The 26267-nt window shown below is 37.4% G+C and overlaps 1 protein-coding gene across 1 annotated transcript in view; it reads right to left on the bottom strand.

Moving 5' to 3' along the window:
* The window catches only part of LOC121876766 (melanotransferrin-like), an 83940-nt gene that overhangs the window by 9919 nt on the left and 47754 nt on the right, over positions 1 to 26267 (bottom strand). The window contains exons 12-16 of the mRNA XM_042382138.1: positions 20632 to 20898; positions 19676 to 19819; positions 9550 to 9721; positions 6477 to 6525; positions 6177 to 6237 (exon numbers count right to left, since the gene is read on the bottom strand). Of these exons, the coding sequence (XP_042238072.1) occupies positions 6177 to 6237; positions 6477 to 6525; positions 9550 to 9721; positions 19676 to 19819; positions 20632 to 20898 (693 nt within the window). The remainder of the gene's footprint in view (positions 1 to 6176; positions 6238 to 6476; positions 6526 to 9549; positions 9722 to 19675; positions 19820 to 20631; positions 20899 to 26267) is intronic.

Raw genomic sequence — 26267 nt, 5'->3', positions numbered from 1 at the left:
TCAACAAAAAAGGCAGTAAAGTACACTTACTTTGAGGTGTGTATGTAGAAGGCTCCTGGATGATGATGATGATGGGAATTAGAATGGGGGTGGAGAAGGGAGAAGAGAAGGCATTGGGGTGGAAGAGAAGTCACCCCATGGCACCATTTCACATATAAAATTTTAGTTCACTTGGTGTAATTCAAGATTATTTTCTTTAAATCAATACTGACACTGCATTACATATTGTCAATATGTAAAATAAATTTCAAAATGACCAATAATTTGACTGGAAACAGAAAAAAAGTGTTTATGTTGAAGAGTGTCTGAAGCAAGATGTTATCTCCAATGAAAAGACACAGAGGCTGACGCCTGTGTGGTGTGTTGACAGGCTGTTTGGCGCGCTAAAAACTAGTTTCCCTGTACAGTACTTAATTATGTTAAAAAATTGTTAAAATGACTAAAAATTTTAATATAAGAATTTTAAAATTATTGATATTTACTAAAATAGTAAGGAATTTAAGCCCTAGAACCGATTTCTGTATTGGCGGACTAATATGACAGCGAGTGTGCAAGCGAAAACATGTTGAGGGGCGCTCGTAAGGAATTAGTTAATCGAGGGACTGCTCGTTAACCAAAGTTAAGAATCTTATGGAAGGTAATTCGTTAACCGAAATTTCGTTAACTGTGGCGCTCGTAAACCGAGGGATCACTGTATATTAAGTTTGTTTGTGCCGAGTTAGTATTCTGAGAGGCCTTTCCACTGCATCACCATCCATTTAAATAAACCCCAATAGGAATTCCTATCGGTTACATACTGTATATGAGAGCAGAGCCTTGATTGGATATAAGGATATGCAAGACCCACCTTCCTCATTACACACAAGATATTAAGTACATTCAGGCCTGGCCTACAAAATCTTATACATACATACATACATACATACATACATACATACATACATACATACATACATACATACATACATACATACATACATACATACATACATACATACATACATACATACATACATACATACATACATACATACATACATACATACATACATCATACATACATACATACATACATACATACATACATACATACATACATACATACATACATACATACATACATACATACATACATATACACATACATACATACATACATACATACATACATACATACATACATATATATATATATATATATATATATATATATATATATATATATATATATATATATATATATATATATATAAAATCAACACCTCAACCCGCCAGGATTCGAACCCACGGCCCACAAGCCTATGACTGTGACCGGGGAACGCTAACCGCTGGACCACCACCTACGTGATACGGGTGGTCTCCATTAGAGGTTCACGGCGCCATAAGCTCGTTGAAAGGCTTTGTGTGAAATATAACAAAGTCTAGGACTGCTTTTAGTATCCTGGTGGTCCAGCGGTTAGCGTTCCCCGGTCACAGTCATAGGCTTGTGGGCCGTGTGTTCGAATCCTGGCGGGTTGAGGTGTTGATTGTATGTAGAAGTCCGCGTGCTTTATTGAGCTAATGAAATATATATATATATATATATATATATATATATATATATATATATATATATATATATATATATATATATATATATTATATATATATATATATATATATATATATATAGATATATATATATATATATATATATATATATATATATATATATATATATTTTATTAGGCCAATAAAGCACGCTGGATTTCTACATACAATCAACACTTACCCGCCAGGATTCAACCTTACGCCCATGCTTATGATTAGATCGAACGCTAATCATGGACCACCAGGATACTAAAAGAAGTCCTAGACTTTTTGTTATATTTCACATGAAGCCTGTTCAATTCAGCTTATGGCGCCGTGAACTCTAATGTGACCACCTGGGATCATGAGGTGGTCAGAGCAACTGCTTACCAAATCAAACACGAGGGATCCATATATATATATATATATATATATATATATATATATATATATATATATATATATATATATATATATATATATATATATATATATATATATATATATATATATATATATATATATATATATATATATATATATATATATATATATATATATATATATATATATATATATATATATATATATATATATTATATTTAGCTTGCCTTATTCAGACATCTTCAGAATAAAGACGAAGCTAAGGTATGTTGTTTCATGTGATTTTATCGTTTATCTTCCACGTTTTCATTGTGATTTACTGAAATATATATATATATATATATATATATATATATATATATATACTTCATTTTTAGTCCATATAACACGCGGACTTTGAACATATAATCAACAACCTTACCAGCAAGGATTTTAACCGACCTACTGGGTGTGACTAGGGAACGCTGTATCGCTAGCCAAGGACACTAAAAGCAGTTCTGGACTTGTTTATTTTCACACAAAGCCTGTTCATCGAGCTGATGGCGCCTGAACCTCATTGGGACCACCATTGACACACATAAGAGCACGGGCAGTTTCCCTAATGAGGTTCACGGCGCCATCAGCTCGATGAACAGGCTTTGTGAAATAAACAGAGTCTAGAACTGCTTTTAGTGTCCTTGTGGCCCAGGTAAGCTGCTCCCAGTCACACCCAGTAGGCTAGGGTTGATTCCTGCTGGTGAGGTTATATATATATATATATATATATATATATATATATATATATATATATATATATATATATATATATATATATATATATATATATATATATATATATATATATATATATATATATATATATATATATATATATATATATATATATATATATATATATATATATATATATATATATATATATATATATATATATATATATATATATATATATATATATATATATATATATATATATATATATATATATATATATATATATATATATACATATATACATACATACATACATACATACATATTACATACATACATATATATACAGGTATATTATAAACTAACGGATCCTACTACTAATATTCCTATAATCTAACGGTTTTACCTATAAAATTGAGAATGCTATAACTAACTTAACTCACAACTAACGCATGATTACACGGGACTATTTCGCCTGGCTATGAATATTGTTGTACCGCAATCCACAACAAGAGCATCAGCGCCATTTTGTATCAGTAGCCAGTGCACCACTGTTATTGTTGAAATTTGTCTTGATGTGGAAATTGCTGTTATTTGTATAACTATTTTGTTATACAAGTATACAATTGTAACAATGAGTCATTCAAAGCAGTGAGAAAGCTAATAACCCTTGGAAACTAAGAAAGAAATTGTAAAGAAACCGTGAGAATGGAAGAAGATTGCAAACTTAGTGATGAATATGGATGGCTAAATCGACTATATGTCCGATTTGAAGAATAAAGAGGAGTTAAAAACTGCAAGTGGCTAAGGGATTTTTTAGACTTAGCAAAGCAAAGTGTAATGTGATTGAAGAGATGGAAAATTTACTCTAGTGTGGATAAAGGAGAAAGAAATGGCAGGTGGTACATTAGTGAAGCTATAATTTGTGAGAAGCGAAACAATTGTTTGAGGACCTTAAAGCCAAGACTCCAGTGGAAGTGATAGTGATGTGCCAGTGTTTAGGGTACCTGCATGCTGAATAACACTAAGGTAAGATAAAGTACCGTATTTTTTACATTTTCCACAGAATTTTTCAGTGTTATGGTTGTATTTGGTGGAACGATTAACTTATATCTAATCTAATCATACCAATCTAGGTTCTGGAACCAATACGTCATAGAAGATACCCACAGTATATATATATATTATACATTCGCTTAGCTGCCATGCCTCGCCAGAGCTGAACTTTCACTTAACGCGGGTTTTTTCCACGTATAGGCGGTGAGTGTCCGGCTCGAGAGCTATTTTTAGATTTGCCCCACCCGCCACCCTGCCTGACTGCCTGTTTTAGCTCATAAAATTCATACAAATTACCCGGCCAGAATATAATTTACATTGTTGGAATTCTTACAATATGATGATCATTTTGAATATAAACATCATAGATTTGCATTAGACATACAAATTTTAGATATAATGTTCACTCTGAGTAAATATGTTATTTTTTGTGCAAAATATATGACATTTGTATTCAAAATATTCCTGGTCTTACAAGGAATCCAGCAATGTCAATTATATTATCCTAACTTTAATCTGAGGTATTATTTAATACTAAATGTTAAAAACTCTTGAATGGAGGATTGGTGGGGGGTGGGGGGAGGGTTGGGACTGACCACGCGGTTGGAAGAGGGGGGGAAGGCAAGGTGGTGTACTTTGATTGACAGATAGTGTCGTGAAGAATATTTTTTTTTATTAACTGAAGATATTTGTTTTAGCTCATAAAATTCATACAAATTACCCGGCCAGAATATAATTTACATTGCTGGAATTCTTACAATTTGATGATCATTTTGAATATAAACATCATAGATTTTGCATTAGACATACAAATTTTAGATGTAATGTTTACTCTGAGTAAATATGTTATCTTTTGTGCAAAATATATGACATTTATATTCAAAATATTCCTGGTCTTACAAGGAATCCAGCAAAGTCAATTATATTATCCTAACTTTAGTCTGAGGTATTATTTATTACTAAAAAGGTAAATATTCTGGTTTTCCCACACATTTATCTGGTAGGGAGGGTTGGTGGGGGGGAGGGAGGGACCGACCGACCATCTGGCACGGTGTGAAGAATATTTTTTTTTTTATTAACTGAAGATATTTGTTTTAGCTCATAAAATTCATACAAATTACTGGACCAGAATATAATTTACATTGCTGGAATTCTTACAATATGATGATCATTTTGAATATAAACATCATGGATTTTGCATTAGACATACAAATTTTAGATCTAATGTAATAATTTGGTTTACACAAAGCAAGTATTTTATCTTTTGTGCAAAATATATGAAGTTTACATTCAAAATATTCCCTGACCTGCAAGGAATCCAGAAATGTCAATTATATTATCCTAACTTTAGTATGAGGTATTAATTATTACTAAACGTTAAAATCTAGTGTTTCACCCAATCATTTCTCAGAGAGGTAGGGGCCAGTGAGCTGGGGAGAGGGGGGGGGGGATGAGTCTATTATTTGAATGGACATTAACCTGGCGACTGTATTTCTCTTAAATATTAATTGTGTGAGCATACCATCATAAAATTTAGATGTTATTTTTACTACAACATAGGTATTGTGTCGGAAAAAGTGGAGTTTGGGGGTCGGGCCAGTCTCTATTGGAATTAATCCCATATGTTCTGTTGTTCCATTTTCGCGGATTTCACTTAACGCGGTACCCTGTGGGTTCAATTGACCGAGTAAATCGGGGTACTACTGTATATATATAAAGACATCAAACTTGGTTGAAAAATTGCCCATTCAAGATGGTGAACATAAGAAAACTCCCTTGTTTCTCCAAAAAGCCTGAACCTCAGAGGCACTTCTTTCTGATACCAGAGTAAGTCATAGGAAAACAGCTTCAATAGAGAAAATTTTTGGATTATTGACCACAAACTCCTCCATGAGTCCAGGACCAGGTGACCTATGGCAAAGGATATCAACAAGTCCTAAAAACCTTGCAAGAGGTTGACTCTATGATATTCTGGAATATATAGTTCATAATGCCGAGTCACCCACACATCATAATTTGACAATTTTATAGATACCAACATGGCTGACAATACTGTACCTCCCAGCATGGGGGTCTTAGCCTTGTAAGTATTAATTTTCTTCAGAATTTGTCTATTCTATAACTTATTATGATTCCTAGTAACTACTGAACAAATTTTCTTGTCATTAACTTCGCAAAGTTGAAAGCCATCTCCATGTCTTATGATAATCTATCTTAAATAAACCACAGCACTTTATTCACCATAACAATTCAACAATTACACCACAGTAAAGTATGTTGATCACCTCAACAACCTTGGATGAAACCACAAAACTCAGCAGCCTAGAGGTTCAAACCACATCACTCTACTCATCAGCTTAAGAGGATCAAACCACAGCTTGACTCTGCTCGACCCTTTAGTGACTAAGTTATACAAAGCAAGACATCCCTAATGTGTCCAAGAAAATATTTACCTAAATATGGATGATAGTGTTGTTCCTCTTCAGGCAGTGGCACCAGCTGTTGTGTGGCATCCTGGGAAAGAGAGAAATAACAATACATAAGACATATGTAATGCCACATCAAAACAAAGCATGATATCAAAATTTAAAGATAAAAACATATGGCAACTGAATTAATGTGATCCTTGTAATTTTCTGAGAAATGATTTACTCTTGTATGAGCAGTAATTATTACCCACAAGGCCAACAATAAACACACCTTCAAAACACCTGATAAAGAAGATAGGTAACAAGCACACACAAGACACATACCTGGAATATGAGATCAGCAAATGGTTCATCTGAATGAAACATCTTGAAGCTGAAACGGAAAATTAAACATTAAAAAAATACAAACACTGGAGTCTGAGGATTATGACATAAACCTTCCTAATAATGTAGGAACAGACTTACAACAGAAAATGTAGTGTATCAGGGGTTATCCCAAATTTCTACCATTTTTCTTGACTGTATTATGCAGTGATGCCTCTTCATTACTGAAAGCCCCAAAAATGAGACAGCATACCGGTACTCTAGATTTAATATACAGTGACCCCTCCGTTAACGAACTCAATCCGTTCCAGAAGGTCGTTCGTTAACCGAAAAGTTCGTTAACCAAAACCATTGTTTCAATGGGTTTTTGGGTAATTGGTTCCAGCTCACCGAAAATTTCCTAAATTCAACAAAAATGGTAGAAAATTTCACTTACTTTGAGGTGTGTATGTAGAAGGCTCCTGGATGATGATGATGATGATGATGGGATTTAGAATGGGGGTGAAGGAGAAGGAAGAAGAGAAGGCATTGGGGTGGAAGAGAAGTCACCCCATGGCACCATTTCACCCATAAAATTTTAGCTCTCTTGGTGTAATTCAAGATTATTTTCTTTAAATCAACACTGCACTGCATTATATATTGTCAATATGTAAAATATATTTCAAAATGACCAATAATTTGCTTGGAAACACAGAAAAAAAACATTTAGTTGAAGAGAGTCTCAAGCAAGATGTTACCTCCAGTGAAAACAGAGAGAGATTAACTCCTGTTTGCTGTGTTAAGAGGCTGGATGCCGTGCTTTAAACTAGTCAACTTTACCTTCAATTATGTTCAATAATTGTTAAAATGGCTAAAAAATTGAATATTAAACTTTTAAATTATTGAATAGTATAAACTTCTTGATATTTACTAAAATAGTAAGGAATTTAAGCCCTAGAACCGATTAATGTATTGGCGGACTGATACTAAAGCTGGTTGCCCGGTCAGTGCAAGCGAAAACATGTTGAGGTCGGTTCATAAGAACTTCGTTAACCGAATTTTTTTTCGTTAACCGAATTGAAGATCCTTATGGAAGGCAGTTCGTTAATCGAAATTACGTTAACCGAGGTGTTCGTTAAACGAGGGGTCACTGTAATCCGGTATAACGAACTCTCGATTTAAAGGAAGGAATTTTTTACGTTATTTTTGGCTAGATATGGTGAGCTAGCTCACTAAAACGAGATTAATTCCGATAATAATCTCACACCTACGGAGGCACCACAGATGCATGATACAGTAAAACTTACTTCGGCCGACAGTGAATTTACTATATGTATAAATACAATAATTAATGATATAAAAAACACCATACAAGATTAACCCCACATTTTAGGAGGAAGTATTTTGAAACTGTTACCATTAACATATACAACCAAAATAACAATGAAAGTATTTGTACCTACATCAAGTACATTATGATGTTCTTGAACTCGAGTACAGCAAGATAATCGTTTACTTGTACTAGATTTTTTCTGAACCCTCCTGGTTGGATAGTCTGAGTACATTTGTAATGTTCCCTTTGTTCAGCCCTGACTTCCATTTATACACCTCTATCATGTCGCCCACACAAACACACACACACCCTCTAACAACCACCCACACACACCCTCCAACAACCACCCACACACACTCCAACAACCACCCACACACACTCCAACAACCACCCACACACACACCCTCCATCAACCCCACACACACCCTCCCCACAAACACACCCACACACACCATCACCACTCACACCCCTCCAACAACCACCCACACACACCCTCCAACAACCACCCACACACTCCAACAACCACCCACACACACACCTCCATCAACCCCACACACACCCTCCCCACAAACACACCCACACACACCATCACCACCACACTCCACACCACCCACACACACCCTCCAACAACCACCCACACACACTCCAACAACCACCCACACACACACCCTCCATCAACCCCACACACACCCTCCCCACAAACACACCCACACACACCATCACCACTCACACCCCCTCCAACAACCACCCACACACACCCTCCAACAACCACCCACACACACACCAACAACCACCCACACACACACCCTCCATCAACCCCACACACACCCTCCCCACAAACACACCCACACACACCATCACCACTCACACACCCCCAACAAGGGAATTAAGACAGCAAGCATGACGAGTGAGGGTCTTATTGTATGAAAAATTTGTGTGTGTGTGACTGCATGGTAGTGAGTTAAATATCACCAGTTGAGGAGTGCTTGGCAACACTCATTTCCACTCCACATCTCTAATTACCCACACCTTTCTTCTTTCTCACTCAATATTTTAAAATTTTATGTAACGTAATGTTGAAGGGATTCAACTTTACTCAATTATACTTACACTAATCACAATCTCCCTGAAAATACTTTAGGTTTTGTGTTTATTCAAGACATCTTCAGGTCATGAGACCCACTTATCCCATACCTAAGAAAGGGTGAACTGACATTTCATCAGAAGGTCAGTAATGTGAGACCACTAATACCCCACCCTACCTCCACCTGACATTGCAACGTCAGGTGAGTTGCACAAGACCCGGTAATCCCCCACAGCTCCATGGGAGTGAAAAATAACATTCTTTGCTGTAACACACAGTTTCATTCATGCCCATATCATTGAGTTGTTATTTTTAAATATATTTATTTAACCAAACTTTTAGATCAATTATTCTGGATTATTATAGGAAAGAAATTAAGTTTCTAACTTAATTAGAACTGCATTTACAGACTCCAGGGAAACCATCCCTAGCACTCAGACACATTCTGGGTAAATGGGCTAGTGTCCATCAGTACAAGATACCTAGTTTAGACACTCGGAAACTTTTACCAGTAATGAGAAAAGATTCCGAGGAAAAGGAATTTTTCCGGGTTTGATAAAGTCGATCGGTCAGCCGGAAATCTCTCGTCCCCGGAATTGCTCTGCACCGACCGTTCTGGCTAACGGGGATATCGCCGTATTTCTATTGTATGTTGCAGAATTCAACGCCGCACTTACTTCCACTCGTCGTCAGAATCACGGCCAAAATGTTGCTGGGCGTACTGGAAGAGGTTAGTGAAAGTATCCACCTCAGTTTTGTTGTAGAGAGAGCCACCGCGTGTCACCACAGCGTTAGAACGAACTGTGCCTAGATTACAGTCCTCATAGTCTGTCACAGGAGCCCGAGTACCTGGTGTAGACACAAACCAAAAATGTATTAATTTTAAATTATATAATGTTGAAGAGTATTCCAGATTCATCCACATGCAAACTTTGGGGAATATAGTAAAGTATCTGTCAATAAAAAATTTGGGCTCCAAGAAGTTTCTGTAAAATTGATACAGCAAACATGTAAAGTGGCTATAATTATTAATATGTGTCCAGAGAGAGAGGAACAGTTCTGTATAGTAATATCTCGGCCGGAATCCCTCAAACCCGGAACTCTCCGATAGCCAGAATTGAAATTTTCTCGGAAAATCGTTCCCAAATACGTAATTTTCCGGAAAATTACGGCTCTGTGAACAATTGTCCGAGGGGAACATTTTCTGGAAAATTCAGAGAAAATTTTTACGATACCCGGAATATTCCAGGAATGGGGGAGGTTTTTTTTCCGGGTTTGAGGGATGAAAATCAGGCACATTTTCTGGAAATTCCGAGAAAAAATTTCTCCTACCCGGAAAATTCCGAGGATGAGAGATTTATTTTTATGGGTTTAAGAGTGTCGTCTCATTACCCGGGAATGAGAGATCTCTCATTCCCGGAAGTGCTCTGCACCAATTGTTCCGGCTAACAAAGATATCACTGTATAGTCAGTTCTGCTATAATGCGTGTTTTGTCAACGCGAATTGCCTGTAACGCGATTGATGAATACAAGAACGATATTTGTAAAACGCTAACGCATGATGGCTGTAAAGCGATTCCACTCGAACGTTTTAAGTGTACCTGTACAGTACTGTCGCTTGGAGTGAGGTTATGCAGTGTTTACAGTTCACGTTCGACATCACATGTTCAATTGATTCATGTGTTTTGTTTGTGAAGTGTTATTTGATAGGGACTATAAATTTCATCCTTTTTTTTTTTTGCAAATTTAGCTGTTCCCATAAATACTGTATGAAAAAATAAATAAAAATAATGTTTCGCAGTGCGGACTAATATCGTTTTACACCCGCGTTCTCTGTTTACATCACACGATCAGTTTAAACACGTGGGTTGTTTTGAAGCGTCCTCAGTGATTTTTGCTTACTATTTCTCCAATTTTGTGGTATTAACTGTGAATATGGAAAAGAAGAATATCTCCAAGAAGCGTTCTGGTGATCGCATTCCCGGTGGTGATCATAAAAGAAAGGCAATAACACTTGAAGAAGAGATTGATGTTATCCTCAAAATCACCCTTCTCCCCCACCAAGTTATATTCATATTTTTTCAAGGTAAATTGTTACATTTACTGTATGATTTCATTATTTGATATGAATGTAACATTTATTTAGACTGTGCTATCCTTTGTGTTAGGCTAACTACAAATTTTTTTTCGATTTTGAGTAATCTGCACCTAACCCTATTTTCTCCATAAGCCCTGTTATTTCCATTGCGTGAATTTCTACAATGCGAGGTTTTACAAGAACACAACTGTCGAGTTATAGCAGAACTGACTGTACTGTACTTGTCACTGCGGTTAAATTATTAGTTTCTGCAAATACCTGTACAGTTGGGTTGGGATATATTGCCAGATAGGGTCCAAGGATGTTCGCTATATACTAAATTGCTATATATATTTACATGTAATCAATGGGGGAAATAGGGTTAGGTTCTGGAGTCCAATAATAGTGACTAAATTGACATAAAATGGCACAGTCTAAAGTTAGCAGAACATAAACTGCATTGGTGGAATCCTTGCAAGACAGCAAATAATTTGAATATAGACATCATATATTTTGCACAAGAGATAAAATTTTTAGTCTTTTAGAGTACCGTACCTGTACATTTAAGTACCTGTACTGTACAGTTTTTAACTCATATTTTTTAGGCTATTCAGGATATTTTTACGAGTGTTTCTAACTTTATACGGTTTTTGGCTTTATGTGAGTTCCCAGGAACATAACTCCACGTAAGTTGTGTCTACTGTAAATAAATTTATCGCTATATATTGGAAAATGTCGATAATTTTGGTAGTCGTGATAAATTTGAAATGTTTTCTGCCCGATTTCCCTCACGAAATAAAAAACATTATCTCTATATACAGTCATGCGCCGGTTAACGTCCGACCGAACAAAGTCCGTGCCCCTCCCCCAAACACAAAACACACACCAAAAAAAAAAAAAAATAAAAAATACGTGATGCCTGCTGGACCACCACTCCACGACCCCCTGACGGAGACAACATGATCCTCCCCATACTGGTCAGATATTATGTGTTAAAGGAATATGCTTCCTTACTTAAGACTTTTTTAAGCATTTGCCTATAGGTGAAATGTTAACCTACATCTATTGAGGATAAAATCTTTCACCTACAAATTGACAATAACACATTTGCTTTAATCAGACATATCTAGTTGCCTCAACAATTGCAACCCCAGTTGCAATTGGGGTTGCAATTTCAAATTCTGTGGCATTTCTAAAAATAGTAAAGTTTCTGGTGCACTCTAAGATTAAGAGAGAATACGGAGGACTCAGGCGTCCTGAGGTGAGAGAAAATGGACTCGTATGATGGGGGACCAAATAAAAAAAGCATAGCTACATGTTTTGTGGACTACAGTATTAAGCGTACCCTTTTCATCACTTTGTAATAAACCTAGCCATGCCTATGTGTGTTTATGATATTTACCATAACATTATATATATATTTAGTGGGTCTAAATGGTCGTAAAATGGGAAACTTGGGGTTGGGTCTTGGGTGCCTGAACCAATTAGAATAAATCCCATAGGTTCTGTACTTTCGTTATTGGCGGGGTCCCAATTAGGCGCAATAACCAAGGGATGACTGTACTGTACTGTATATACTTGTGACACTGGCCAGTTGCTTCTGGTGTGATGGTACAGGAGTACCAAGTGACAGCACTAGGATCCCACTTCCTCTATCAAGGAATAAACAATTAAAATTTAAATTGAAAAAAAAAAAAAATTCAAATAATGGGACCAGTGAACCTAAATGAACCTAGAGCGGGCACAGTCACTTATACATCGCGTATTCTTATAGATTGTGCGGCCAGGCGTACGTTATCTAGTGAATTTAGTCAATATTGTACAGTAACAATGGACCTAAGTGCAAACCTGTATTGTACATGTACTAAATGATTACGGTACTAAAATTGTTATGTCTATTGCAAATATAGCTTGTTTATACAGGTATTCAAATAAATTACTATCTTACAAGAATCCCTCCAATGTAAGTTATATTCACCCAGTTTGTTTGGGTGGCAAATTTTGAGAAAAGCTTAGTCACTCTTAAGTAATGATAAATAAACACGCAGGCAGGCCTTCAGCGCCAACTGTCAAATCTTATCTCAAATAAATAAACAAACAATCGCCAGACATTCTGTCACCTCACCTCCCGCCCCCTCTTCCCACCCTGGTGATTTCTTTATGTTTATTTGCATTGCTGAAATCCTTGCAAGACAGAGATTAATTTGAATATAAGCGTCATATATTGTGCTCAAGATATAAAAAATGTAGTACATTAGTGTACAATACTATAGTACATTTTATAAAAAGTTTTTCAATTGTATTTTTGGGTAGATTTACATAAATTTCTTCATTTATTTTCATCCATTTATATGCACATACCATACTAAAAGAAATAAATGACCTTAGTGCAAAGCTGGAGTGCACATGTACTAATTTGATTACGGTACTAAAATTGTTATGTCTAGTGCGAATTACAACATGTTTATATTCAAATACAGTGATCCCTCGGTTAACGAGCGCCTCGGTTAATGAGTTACCTTCCATAAGAATCTAAACTTTGGTTAACGAGCAATCCCTCGATTAACGAGTTTTTTACAAGCCGACCTCAACATGTTTTCGCTTGCATTTGGCGGTCCACCAGCTGTAGTATTAGTCCGCCAATACAGTAATCGGTTTTAGGGCTTAAATTCCTTACTATTTTAGTAAATATCAAGAAGTTTATACGATTCAATAATTTTAAGTTTAATATTAATATTTTTTAGTCATTTTAACAATTATTGAACATAATTGAAGGTAAAGAAACTAGTTTCTGGCACGCCATCCAGCCTGTTAACACACAAACAGGAGTTAGTCTCTCTCTCTTCAGTGGAGGTAACATCTTGCTTGAGACTCTCTTCAACTAAATGCTTTTTTTCTGTGTTTCCAAGCAAATTATTGGTCATTTTTTAAATTTATTTTACATATTGACAATATATAATGCAGTGCAGTGTTGATTTAAAGAAAATAATCTTGAATTACACCAAGAGAACTAAAATTTTATGGGTGAAATGGCACCATTGGGTGACTTCTCTTCCACCCCAATGCCTTCTCTTCTCCCTTCTCCTCCACCCCCATTTTAATTCCCATCATCATCATCATCATCCAGGAGCCTTCTACATGCACACCTCAAAGTAAGTGTACTTTTCTACATTTTTTTTTAAATTTAGGCAATTTTCTGTGAGCTGGAACCAATTACCCAAAAACCCATTGAAACAATGGTTTTGGTTAACGAGTTTTTCGGTTAACGAGCAACATGCTGGAACGGATTGTACTCGTTAACCGAGGGACCACTGTAAATCAGTATCTTACAAGAATCCCAGCTATGTTAATTATATTCTCCTAGGTCATATCACTGGCATTTTAAAATGAGAGAAGCTTAGTAGGACTGTTAAATAAACACACAGAGACCTTCGCCTCAAACTTATCACCTCAACCCCCCACACCCCCCCAACCCCTCGCTGGGTGGGCTGGCGTCCCCCCCCCAGCCAGGCTTTTAGGCTTACAGTTTTTATCTTATATAATATCTCAGACTAAAGTTAGGAGATTATAATTTGCATTGCTGGAATCCTTGCAAGACAGCCAATAATTTGAATATAAACGTCATATATTTTGCTCAAGAGATAAAAATTGTTGTACATTAGTGTACAGTACTGTAGTACATTTTATAAAAAAGTTTTTCAACTGTATTTTTGGGTAGATTTACATAGATTTCTTCATTTATTTTCATCCATTTACATGCACACACCATACTAAGAGAAACAAATAGAAATAAAAGACCTTAGTGCAAAGCTGGAGTGCACATGTACTAATTTGATTATGGTACTAAAATTGTTTTGTCTAGTGCAAATTATAGCATGTTTATATTCAAATTAATCAGTATGTTACAAGAATCCCAGCTATGTTAATTATATTCACCCAGGTCATTTCACTGGCTTTTTATAAGAGAGAAGCTTAGTCACCTAAGAACTGATAAATATATACGCGTTAGACCTGGGCCTGTGCCCCCTCTCTCTCCCCCATCTGCTCGGCGTTGCTGGAATCCTTGTAAAACAGTGAATAATTTTAATATAAACGTCATATAGTTTGCACAAGAGATAAAACTAATCACCTGTATCACGTTACAGTAAAGATTTAAGAGTAAAAGTGTATATGTACCTATATAGTATTCCACATACACTTAAGTATAAATAAAAAGTTTATGTGATGATCGGACAACGTCCATTTCGGTTAACATCACGTTTTCCAAGAACGTATCTAGGACGTTAACCGGCGCATGACTGTATAGGAAAATGTTGACAATTTTGTTAGCCGCAATATAAATTTTTTTTTTAAATAATGTGGCTATATATCCCGACCTACTGTACACTAATTTACATTATTATTCACTAACACTATCAATGTTATTATGTCCCCATATAAGCTTTCAATGAGTCATCAATCACCATATAAACTGATCCTCAAACTAAAGAAAAGACAAGTAGACTCACACCACCAGACAGACACTAAGCCAGTTGCCTCAACTCCTCTCATGTAATACAATACTAAATGTGGAAAATTAAATAGAAGAAAAATATTCTACATTCTTAAAGGTCAGAGCTATTTACAATACTTTAGATTGTTTCATAAAGTGTATTTTGGGCTGACAGATACAGTAATTTACTGCACTGCCAAATAACAGGAATGAAAAAAAAAATATGCTATTATGTAAACCAAATACAGGTACAGTATTACCCGTAAAGGTTGGTTTCACTTTCCACGATTTCTCATTTACGGGGTACCTCGCCAGAACCGGACATTCACTTTCCACGGTGCATCTACTCATATACACGGGTGAAGTATAATTTTTTTATTTAGCTCATAAAATTCATACAAATTACCCAGCCAGAATATAATTTACATTGCTGGAATTCTTACAATATGATGATCATTTTGAATATAAACATCATACAAATTTTAGATCTAATGTAATAATTTTATCGTTTGTGCAAAATATATGAAGTTTACATTCAAAATATTCCCTGACCCGCAAGGAAACCAGAAATGTCAATTATATTATCCTAACTTTAGTCTGAGTTATTATTTATTAATAAAATTTTAAATATACTATTTTCTCCCAAACATTTCTCTGGCAGGGGGGAGAAGGTGGGGGGTAGGGAGGGAGGGAGGGACCGACCCAGCTAGGGCGGAGGTGGGGTATTTTGATTGACAGATAGTGTCCTTGAAGAATATTCTTTGTTTATTTACTGAAGATATTTGTTTTAGCTCATAAAATTCATACAAATTACTCGGCCAGAATATAATTTACATTGCTGGAATTCTAACAATATGATGATCATTTTGAATATAAACATCATGGATTTTGCATTAGGCATACAGGTAGTTCTGCTATAACGCGATAATTGTGTTCTTGTAAAATATCGTGTTATAGAAAATCGCGTAATAGAAATAACAGGGCTTATGGAGAAAATAGGGTTAGGTGCAGATTACTCGAAATCGAAAAAATTTAGTAGTTAGCCTAACACAAAGGATAGCACAGTCTAAATAAATGTTACATTCATATCTAATAATGAAATCATACAGTAAATTTAACACTTTACCTTGAAAAAATATGAATGTAACTTGATGGGGGAGAAGGGTGATTTTGAGGTTGATAACATCGAGCTTCTCTTCAAGTGTTATATCCTTTCTTTTACGATAATCACCGGGAATTCTATCATCAGAATGCTTTTTGGAGATATTTTTCTTTACCATATTCACAGTTAATACCACAAAATTGGAGAAATAGTAAGCAAAAATCGCGTTATAGCAAACAAGCGTTCGCGTTATACAAATATTGTTCCGAATTCATAAATCGCGTTAGAGCAAATTCGCGTTATCAAAACACGCGTTATAGCAGAACTCACTGTACAAATTTTAGATCTAATGTAATAATTTGGTTTACACAAAGCAAATATTTTATCTTTTGTGCAAAACATATGAAGTTTACATTCAAAATATTCCCTGAACTGCAAGGAATCCAGAAATGTCAATTATATTATCCTAACTTTAGTCTGAGGTATTACTCATTACTATATGTTAAAATCTAGTGTTTTCACCCAAACATTTCTCAGAGAGGTAGGAGCCAGTGAGCTGGGAAGAGGGGGGAGTTAAGTCCATTATTTGAATGGACATTAACCTGGCGACTGCATTTCTCTTAAATATTAATTGTGTGCATACCATCATAAAATTAAGATGTTATTTTTACTACAACATAGGTATTGTCGGAAAAAGTGGAGTTTGGGGGTCAGGCCAGTCTCTATTGGAGTTAATCCCATATGTTCTGTTGTTTACTTTACACGGTTTTCACTTTCCGCGGTACCCTGTGGGTTCAATTGACCGCATAAATCGGGGTACTACTGTACACGACCAATTTTCCAGAACTGATGGTCCGGCACCTCCTTTAGTCTGGACAAAATAACAAGTGTGCACTTGAAATTCCCGCAACTGCCAGACTAGTTTACTGGGCGGCCACAGATGGCGATGTGTGCTCACTTATGTTTACACTGCAGTTGTTGGTGGCATTAACTCGATTTTGTGCAATTCTTAACTAATTTTTCTTACATGTAAAGCTAGGTATGGTTTCTAAGAAATGTGCAAGTGTCAAGCATAAACACCAGTCCATATCGACACAAGATAAGGTAAAACTGCTGAAAAAATGGACCAAAGTGCTTCCGCGCGGAAGCTGTGTGATACGTATGGTAATAGTTCGTCAAGTGATTGCTAGTTGAGTGTCGTCTTCACTGGATTTACTGTTATTATTAGTGTTTACTGATATAATAATGCTTAACAGTGATTAATCGTGGCATTGTAGCTAGGTTACACTCGTCACTGCAACCACAAGGCTACTGGGCCAAGCTGTGAGGTGTTATGGTTGTTTTTCAACTCGTATTTTCGGGTAGATATATGTAACTTTCTTCATTTATTTTTACTTATTTACATGCACACACCATCCGAAATACACATTGTGGAAAAAAGGTAAAAGAAATAATTTTCCAAAGGACAAACCTGCACTCAAATGTACTATGTTAATTAAAAAAAAAATTGTCTAGTGCAAATTATGGGATGTTTGTACTTAAATTATTCACTATCTTTCAATAATTCAAGCAATGTAAGTTACATTCTGCTATGTGAATTCAATGACATTTTATATGCGCAATCCTTAAACTCTGTCTATTTGACTAATAACCACGCACTTTGTTATCTCCTCGCCGGCTGTCAACACCTCACCTCCCCCTCCCCCCAGCCAGGGTGAAGGTAGTTTTAGGCTTAAAGTTTTGATCTTATAAAGTATCGCAAGACTAAATTTAGCAGAATATTACTTGTATTACTGGAATCCTTGCAAGATAGTGATTGATTTGAGTATAAACATCACATTGCACAAGAGATAAAAAATTTTGTTCTTTAGTATACAGTAGTAAATTTGAGTACAAAGTGTGTACAGTAATGTTGCTCAAAATTATGGCTTTTTCACAGTCCACTGTGCTTTTGAGACACGGGAGATATATAATTAGTGGGTCAGAGGCGTCTTGTTTAATTATTGTTACATGACCTCGGTTGGTCTGGCAAAACGGATAATCCAGCAAGGCTTTGGAACCAAGGGTGATGGAAAATCGGTGGTGTACCTGTATTAATAAAAATAAAATAAAAATTAAAAACTTTCCTTACATTTAACTACAATAACAAAAGGTGTTACGCATTATAACTATATGGGAGACCTACAGTGACAGAGGTCACCCTTTGTCACAACACTATACAGTACAGTACAGATCTAGTACTGTACTGTATCTTACATTTGACTCTTCATCAAACGAATTATTGTACTGTACAAACCTCTTGAATGATGTAGATATTGGCTTGCCTTCACGGTACAGTACATTCTAACACAACTTGTTACAGGGATATAACACAATACAACACATGTACTGTACAGTATTTTCTCGATTTAATGAACTAATTCGAGCCAACCTTTTCTGTAAAACCGAAATTTCCATAATTTTCGCTCAATTTAGCAAATTAGTTCGCTAAATCAAGCATGATTCTGTTAAATTCGGCGCCACTTGGCACAGGGGGTTTATTTACACGTGCTCAGTCTGTGTCCTGCTGCCACAGCATGTGTTGTTCACTGCTACCTCTTGGTCAACTAACTACTGTACTTAGATATCAAGCAGAAAGTCTCTCAGAAGACTAAGAAAGGAAGTGGCATGGGGGAGAACATCAAAAGAGTGCAGTTATTAATGGAAAAAGTTTGAAACTTAAAGAAAAATTTTTAAATCACCGAACCCCCTAATTCAAAGTAAGCCATGAATGATGTTTGTAATGTTTCTATGTAGATATCACGTGTCTGAGGTGTCTGCGTAGGTGTGAGCATATTAACGGAATTAATCTATAGTTCACTAAATCGAGTGAAAATTAACGGAAAAAATTCCTCCTGCTATATCGAGAATTCATTATATCGGATTTCGTTAAATTGAGAGTGTACAGTACTGGATGTCGGCAGCCCATGAACAATGATCACAATACTGTACAGTACATACTGAGTAAAGTTACATTATTGTTTTGAAATCACATATTGTACTGTACATGTACTGTATATAATTTGTTATCATAACTGTCCATTCATTAATATTCTTTTTTTACTTCCTCAGCATAAAACAAAAAATACCTACCATCTCGACACACAAGTTGGTAGTCCGAGGTTAGCTGGTTACGAGCCCACCACTCCTTGCGCTTTCCGTCCACATTCTCACGTACGGTGGTATGCTTCACAAATGCAACATCTCCGCCTCCTTCTACGAGGCATCTAAAAGCACCTGGTAATGCATATATAATAAGATATCCTGTAACATTTACCCTCAGCATATAACTTCCACATACAGTACAGTATTGTCAATAGGAAATTAACAATCGATACATAATTTTGTATTCCATAAAAACAATTTGTTATCTTCGTGTCCCTTATTCATTTTTAATAATATGATGGTGAGTCACTTGAAAAACAACAATACAGTCAGTTGTATACTGATGGAGCAATAAAGCTGGAAACAAGCCAATGCTTTACTGTGTATGAAGCTGATCCTTATTTTGGTCTCACACTTGACGGAGAACAAGTACAAATAATATAGTGTTTGTTATTATAGAAAGGTAAGATGGAAGGGAGGTGAGGGTAAGGGAGGGCACATTTCTTACAAACAAAAGTTACAGTAGGCCGAGTGTACTCACAGAAGACTTACGGCTTTTTTTTTATCAAAAAATTATAGGCGTTCACGGTTGTTAGTAATGATCTGATTACAAACTGCATGAAGGATCAAAGCTCTCACTAGATAGGTTGTTTAATTGTTGGCCATATCATTAAACAACGGGTAACAGCAGCAATTTACAGATGTAAAAGTAAATCAACTAATCATGCTAAAAAAGCTAGAATCTAGGAACTTCCAGTAGGCTTAGTTACCCTGATCCCTCCCCCTTACCCAACCACATTAGTTTTGGGCCTGGGCAGCCCTTTGGACCTGCAGATTGATTTACTGATTTCCAGAAATGATCAGAAATAATCTATTATGAAACATTGACAACCAAGTGAACTACAGTACTGAAGTGACTGCACTGTACACAGATCACCACTTACCAGTAAAGCCATAGTAAGGTTCACTGTGGTCTCTGGCACAATAACCACTGCCAGTGCCATGACACAGGTGACACAGGTTGAGGCGAGTCATGTCGTGGCGGTAATAGCTGTTGAGTGCACCCGGTGCGCATGACTTCTGAAAATATTCTGATGCGGCTCTGACCGAGTTACAGTCGTACTGACGGATGAGATTGTTGTTTATGAGGTAAGCCATCGGCACCACCCACCCACCCCCGTGCATCACACCAGGATGGCAAGTCATCTTCCCTGTAAAACACAAAAATATATTTGTTGGTTCTGCAAAACTTTATCACTTAAGTTTACCTCCACAGTTCTCCATCCATTTTCAAATTCTACCATAAAAAAAAGGTACTAATTCATTCCCTTACTGCCTTCTTCACTCATTGCAATTAAGGAAAATGGCTGTAAAATGGTAATGTTGATGATGCAAATGTACTGTTGTGGGAAGGTGCACCCCACTGGTTGTCTTTCCTCAACTCGGCACATCAGCTTGCCCAGGCAGTTGGAGGCTGAGTTTATCAACTACCGTATTTTTCGGCTTGGAAGACGCTGGAGATGAAATTCTAATTTTTTTTTTGTGGCTATTAGCCCACCTGGGCACATGTCACTGACCCACAATGGGGCCTAGGGGGCAAAAATGTAATTATTAATAATAATAATAATAATAATAATAATAATAATAATAATAATAAAGAACCATAAAGAAATACAAAAATGAAAAAAAAATCAAGAGTGAGAAACAATACATGTATGTTGTGTTGTCAAAGTAAGAGAAACAATTGAGACCCTGCAATTGTGTGTAAATGTGGCAGAAAGTCAGATCAGCAACCTGGGACTTGGTCACAATTTTTGTGATGCCATATGGCAGCAGGGTCTACCAATATCTTCCCAAGCAGTAGTACCCGGTACCTCCGGACTACCGACACCAGTGAAACCATTGCTTGATAATTATACAGCCCTTTTGGCACAAGTACACACACCTCTTTGAATATCATCACTTAGAACTGCTTATCAGTCGTCATTTTCATCAATTAAAAAAAAAATCTGTATAAGAAGGTGAAATCATTAATAGAGCACTCATTTTATACACCTGGTCACCTCCACATCTTAGGGGCTGTAGTGTTTACATTCTTTCTCTCGTTTTTGTCGTTATGACAACGACGGGAAATATTTTCCAACAGTAGAAGGTAAGCAAATGTAAACATGTATATCAACGTCTATATAAAACAAAAAATCTTTATTTAAAAACAAAATAAAAGTAAAAACAACTCATTTTTTGCAAAACCAGTGACTGATTGGTTCTACATACAGTTGGGTCTCGCATTACGCGGTTAATGTAACCCGGAGGGTACCGCGGAAAGTGAGGAACGCGTAAAGTGAACAACATAACATATGGGATTAATTGAAATGGAGTCCAGGCCGATCCCCAAACTCCACTTTTTGACGACACATAACTATGTTGCAGTAAAAATTTTATCTTAACTTTATGATGGTATGAAAAAACAAGTAATATAGAAGAGGTTAGGTTAGGAAAGATAAAGGTTAACATAGGAAAAATAAAGGTAAGGTTAGAAAACTAAAAATTATGTGGAACACTTACGGTAGTAGAAGAGATGGGTCGGCATACGGGGATGGAGGCTGGTTCCGAGGCAGAGGGCAGATTACTGGTCCTCAGGTGAATCACCATTACTAGGTGAATCATCATCACTGTCACTTACAGTTGTCAGGGCTTCCCTGACAAATCCCTCAAAGTCAACTTCACTGTCACTATCACTGGCTTGGGCTGGCTGTGGTGGGTTGCGGGTGAAGAAATCTGTTATGCTTTGCTGACGGCTGGCGTTGATGTTGTCGTGATACACCTTGATGTACGGCTCCATAGCCTGCACCAGCCGGTTATGGAAGACTTCATAGCGGTCATCGTCATTGTCGCGGGAAAGGAAGGACTTCATCTTCTCTGCACACTCCATGGCACCCTTAATATCACTATGACTTAAATTGTGTTCTTCGGAGACTGCCGCACCTTCTTCCTCCTCTTCACTGACGTGTTCTTCTTCCAACATCTCGTCGGCAGTCACTTCAGGATTTCTGATCACCTCCAGGATGTCGTCGTTGGTGGTCTCGGAGAAGCCTGGAACTGTAACAGTCTGCGCAGCTTCTCTGGCAAGGTCCACTGCTACTGCAACATTCTGAACCTCACCAGTCACAGATTGACTCCTCCTCTCACCTGGTATTCCATGCAACACATGTCTCCATGCGTGACGAATTGTAGCAATAGACAGCTGATCCCATGACTCCACCAAGATGTCCACAGCTTTCTTGATGTTAAATACTCTCCAGAATTGTTTGAAGAGTATTTTTTGCTGTTCTAACCGTTGTTCCTCATCTTCGTCGCTCTTGCTATCGGTGGTGGTGTCACTCAGGTCACGCAACTCTTCCCTGGTGTTGGTGTAGTCGTTCAGGAGCTGGAATTTTTTTGTTGAGAATGCAGCTTTCACATTGCAAATCAACTCCTGGTCCATGGGCTGGATTAAAGACGTAGTGTTGGGAGGAAGGAAGACCACTTTTACGTTGGGGTGACGATCTAACAGTAGGGGCGAGTGTCCTGGTGCGTTGTCCAGCAGCAACAAAATATTAAATGGGACATTCTGTTGCTCACAGAATTTCTTTACATCGGGAACAAAACAGTCATCAAACCAGGAGAGGGACAGTGTAGAGAACATCCATGCCTTACGTGCTGTCAGCCAGTGGACATTTAGCTTGGTCATGTCCATGCTCTTGTAGGCGTGCGGCTTGCGGGCTGTGTGGATCACCGATAACTTGAGCTTACAGGTACCGGAGGCATTGGTGGTAAACAGGACGGTGATGCGTTCCTTCTGCATTTTCCGGCCCCGAATCCTGCTGGCATTCTTCACAACGAAGGACTTGGAAGGTAGTTTTTTCCAGAAAAGACCAGATTCGTCCATGTTAAACACCTGGTCGTCACTGTACTGTCCTTCCTCCATAATCTCACGTAAAAACGGAGGAAATTCCCGAGCCGCAGCACGATCAGCACTCGCTTCTTCACCACCAATGTTTATATTGGTGATCTTGTTCCGGATCTTAAACCTCTGTAACCACCCAGAGGAAGCAGTAAAGGGTTTGGGCTCTGAAGTTCCCATCTTTCGTGCCACTGCCATGTACAGTTCACGTGCGTAGTCCTTCACAGAGCGCGTGTCGACCGCCATGTTCCGTCGCGCCTGACGCACCAAGTACCTCACAAGTAATTTTTCTGTCTTGAGAAGCACCTGGTTGTGAAAATACTTGATCATAGAAGCACCTGTAGACTTTGTGATCTTCATGTGCTCCTTTATCTTGGCTGAATCCTTCTTTATAGTCCGGATCGTAGATTCGTTCACGCCATGCTGGCGCGCCAAATCAACCTGCCTTGTTCCTTTCTCCAACTCTTGGATGATGCTATACTTCACCTCGTAGCTTAAGGAACGTCGTGTCTTCTTTGGTTTAGTGCCGCTGGGTCCAGGTAAGGAAAGGTTTCTCTCTGGGGGTGGTGGTCCGGCGGAAGCCATTTTACGGAACAATGGATGCGCGTTTACACGGAGTGGCCTGGAGGGATGAAACTGCCGCGGCTAGGTCAAGCGTCGTCTTTCCTCCCTCCCTCCCTCCCCCGGGTGGACACGTCATAATACTTTAAGCCAATTACAGCTAGCAGCAGAGGGGGGTAGGGATGCATGGCCAATCACAGGTCTGATACGTCATATGACGTCAGTGATAACGCAACAAAGACACACACTGCGCAACCTTACCGCGCCGCTTGCCCAAGCGGAGGGAGGAGGAGGGAGGAGGACGGAGAGGCAGGCAGGCAGGTGGGCGGGTGGGTGGCGCGTGGGGCTAATCTAAAAATAGCGTCGCGCCGGACACTCTCCGCGTAATGGCGTTCACGACCGCGGAATGTGAGCATGTTAGGTTCTGGCAAAGCACCGCGTTAACGGTGAAACGCGGAATGCGGGACCGCGTAATGTGAGGATTGACTGTAATTATAAAACTGAAGAAAATAAGTCCTCCATTGTAGCTGTATTAAAATTAATGTAGAAAAATTAATATGGTTGATTTAAGTAATGTTATTTAATGTTAATAAATGGAACAATGGAAGTAGCTAACAATTCAGGGTAAAAAAAGTGAGATCGTGTATGTAAGTGAGCACATGTGTAAACATATCGTCATTACTCTACATAAGAATATGAAAGCAACACGTATTTACTGTTCATATATATATTTTAATTAATGTTTCTGAATAAAAAAAAAATTCTACCCACCAGTGGTAATACAGTTGAAAACATAAGGACAGCCAATGTTGTTGTGTGTGTGTTTTGACTTGGATGATGAAGTTTATTTAAATTTGGAAGATTTTAATTTTGTGGGGTTTTTACAGTCTAAATGGGTCTCCAAATATGAGAGCCTACTGTAAATAGGTGTCAAAATATGAGAGCCTACATATAAAGAAACAAACATTCCTGCATTTGAGACAAGCAGACAACCTTTAGCAATTCCTCAATAGATGGCGCTGCTGCACCACTGCCATTAGTAAACAAACCACACAGCAGCAATTTTTTTTTTTTTTTTGCAATATATTAACAATATTAGTTAAATCAATAGTTTTATAGTACTGTATAGAGAATACTAGTAATTGTTAAGTACTGTAATGAGGTAACAGTCCTTGTAAGGGGCTGATTTCAAAAACCTCTGCTACAACTCATCGACTAGTGTCCTGGAAGACGCATGGTAATTTTCGAGGTATATTTTTGTCATAAAAATTGCGTCTTTTAAGCCTTGTATTAGCCCCTGTCTTATAGGCAGAAGTATTTATATAAATGGGTTAATTACATTAGACTTATATACTCTATCACCCCCCATAACTTTCCACTCGCTATGAGGTAGCATGTTTACAGCACGTAATGAGGTGTGCCCACGGGAAGTTGCGTCACTTGGTGCCACCTATTGCAGGCAGTAGTTTGATAACCTTGACTAGAGGAAGACGGTATGGAGAGCCATCGTGGACGGTTCCGTCTTCCCTCGAGGGAGGATGTCGGATATACAGGTTGTACCTCTCTAGTCCAGCAACCTCGGGACCTGACCGGTGCCGGACCATGGAAATTCACCCTTTTCCTGGATAGATAGTGACTTGTGCTTATGCCTGGAAGCACTAGCACCACTTTCTCTGCGTCATGGTCTCTTTGAAGACATATTGAAGGGTTAAATGTCGTATAGTAGCTTCTCAAATTTCGCGAGTTTTTAATTCTTAACGTATTTTATTGGAACACACAAAAAAATAAATAAATAAAAATTTTGACAGCGGAAACTTGAATTTCGACGGGTTTGAACGGCCCGCCAACGTGCAGATGACGTGCATAATCGTGTAAACAGCGTCATTTTTCTTATGTACAAAAGATTCATTATTGTTTATTACTGAATGTCTTTTTTATTGAATTAATGCTTATGTGTGCAAAATGAGCAATACAATTCATTAATAATACGTAGAAAATTAAAACACATGAGGAAATGACACAGCATTGTTTTCGTTGATTACAAAACCAGTGACTGACTGGTTCTACATATAAAAC

This window comes from Homarus americanus, unplaced genomic scaffold, assembly GCF_018991925.1.
Source record: "Homarus americanus isolate GMGI-L3 unplaced genomic scaffold, GMGI_Hamer_2.0 scaffold50281, whole genome shotgun sequence".
Classification (NCBI taxonomy): Eukaryota; Metazoa; Arthropoda; class Malacostraca; order Decapoda; family Nephropidae; genus Homarus; species Homarus americanus.
Note: the sequence above shows the minus strand (reverse complement) of the source record. Positions and strands in the feature narration are given on the sequence as shown.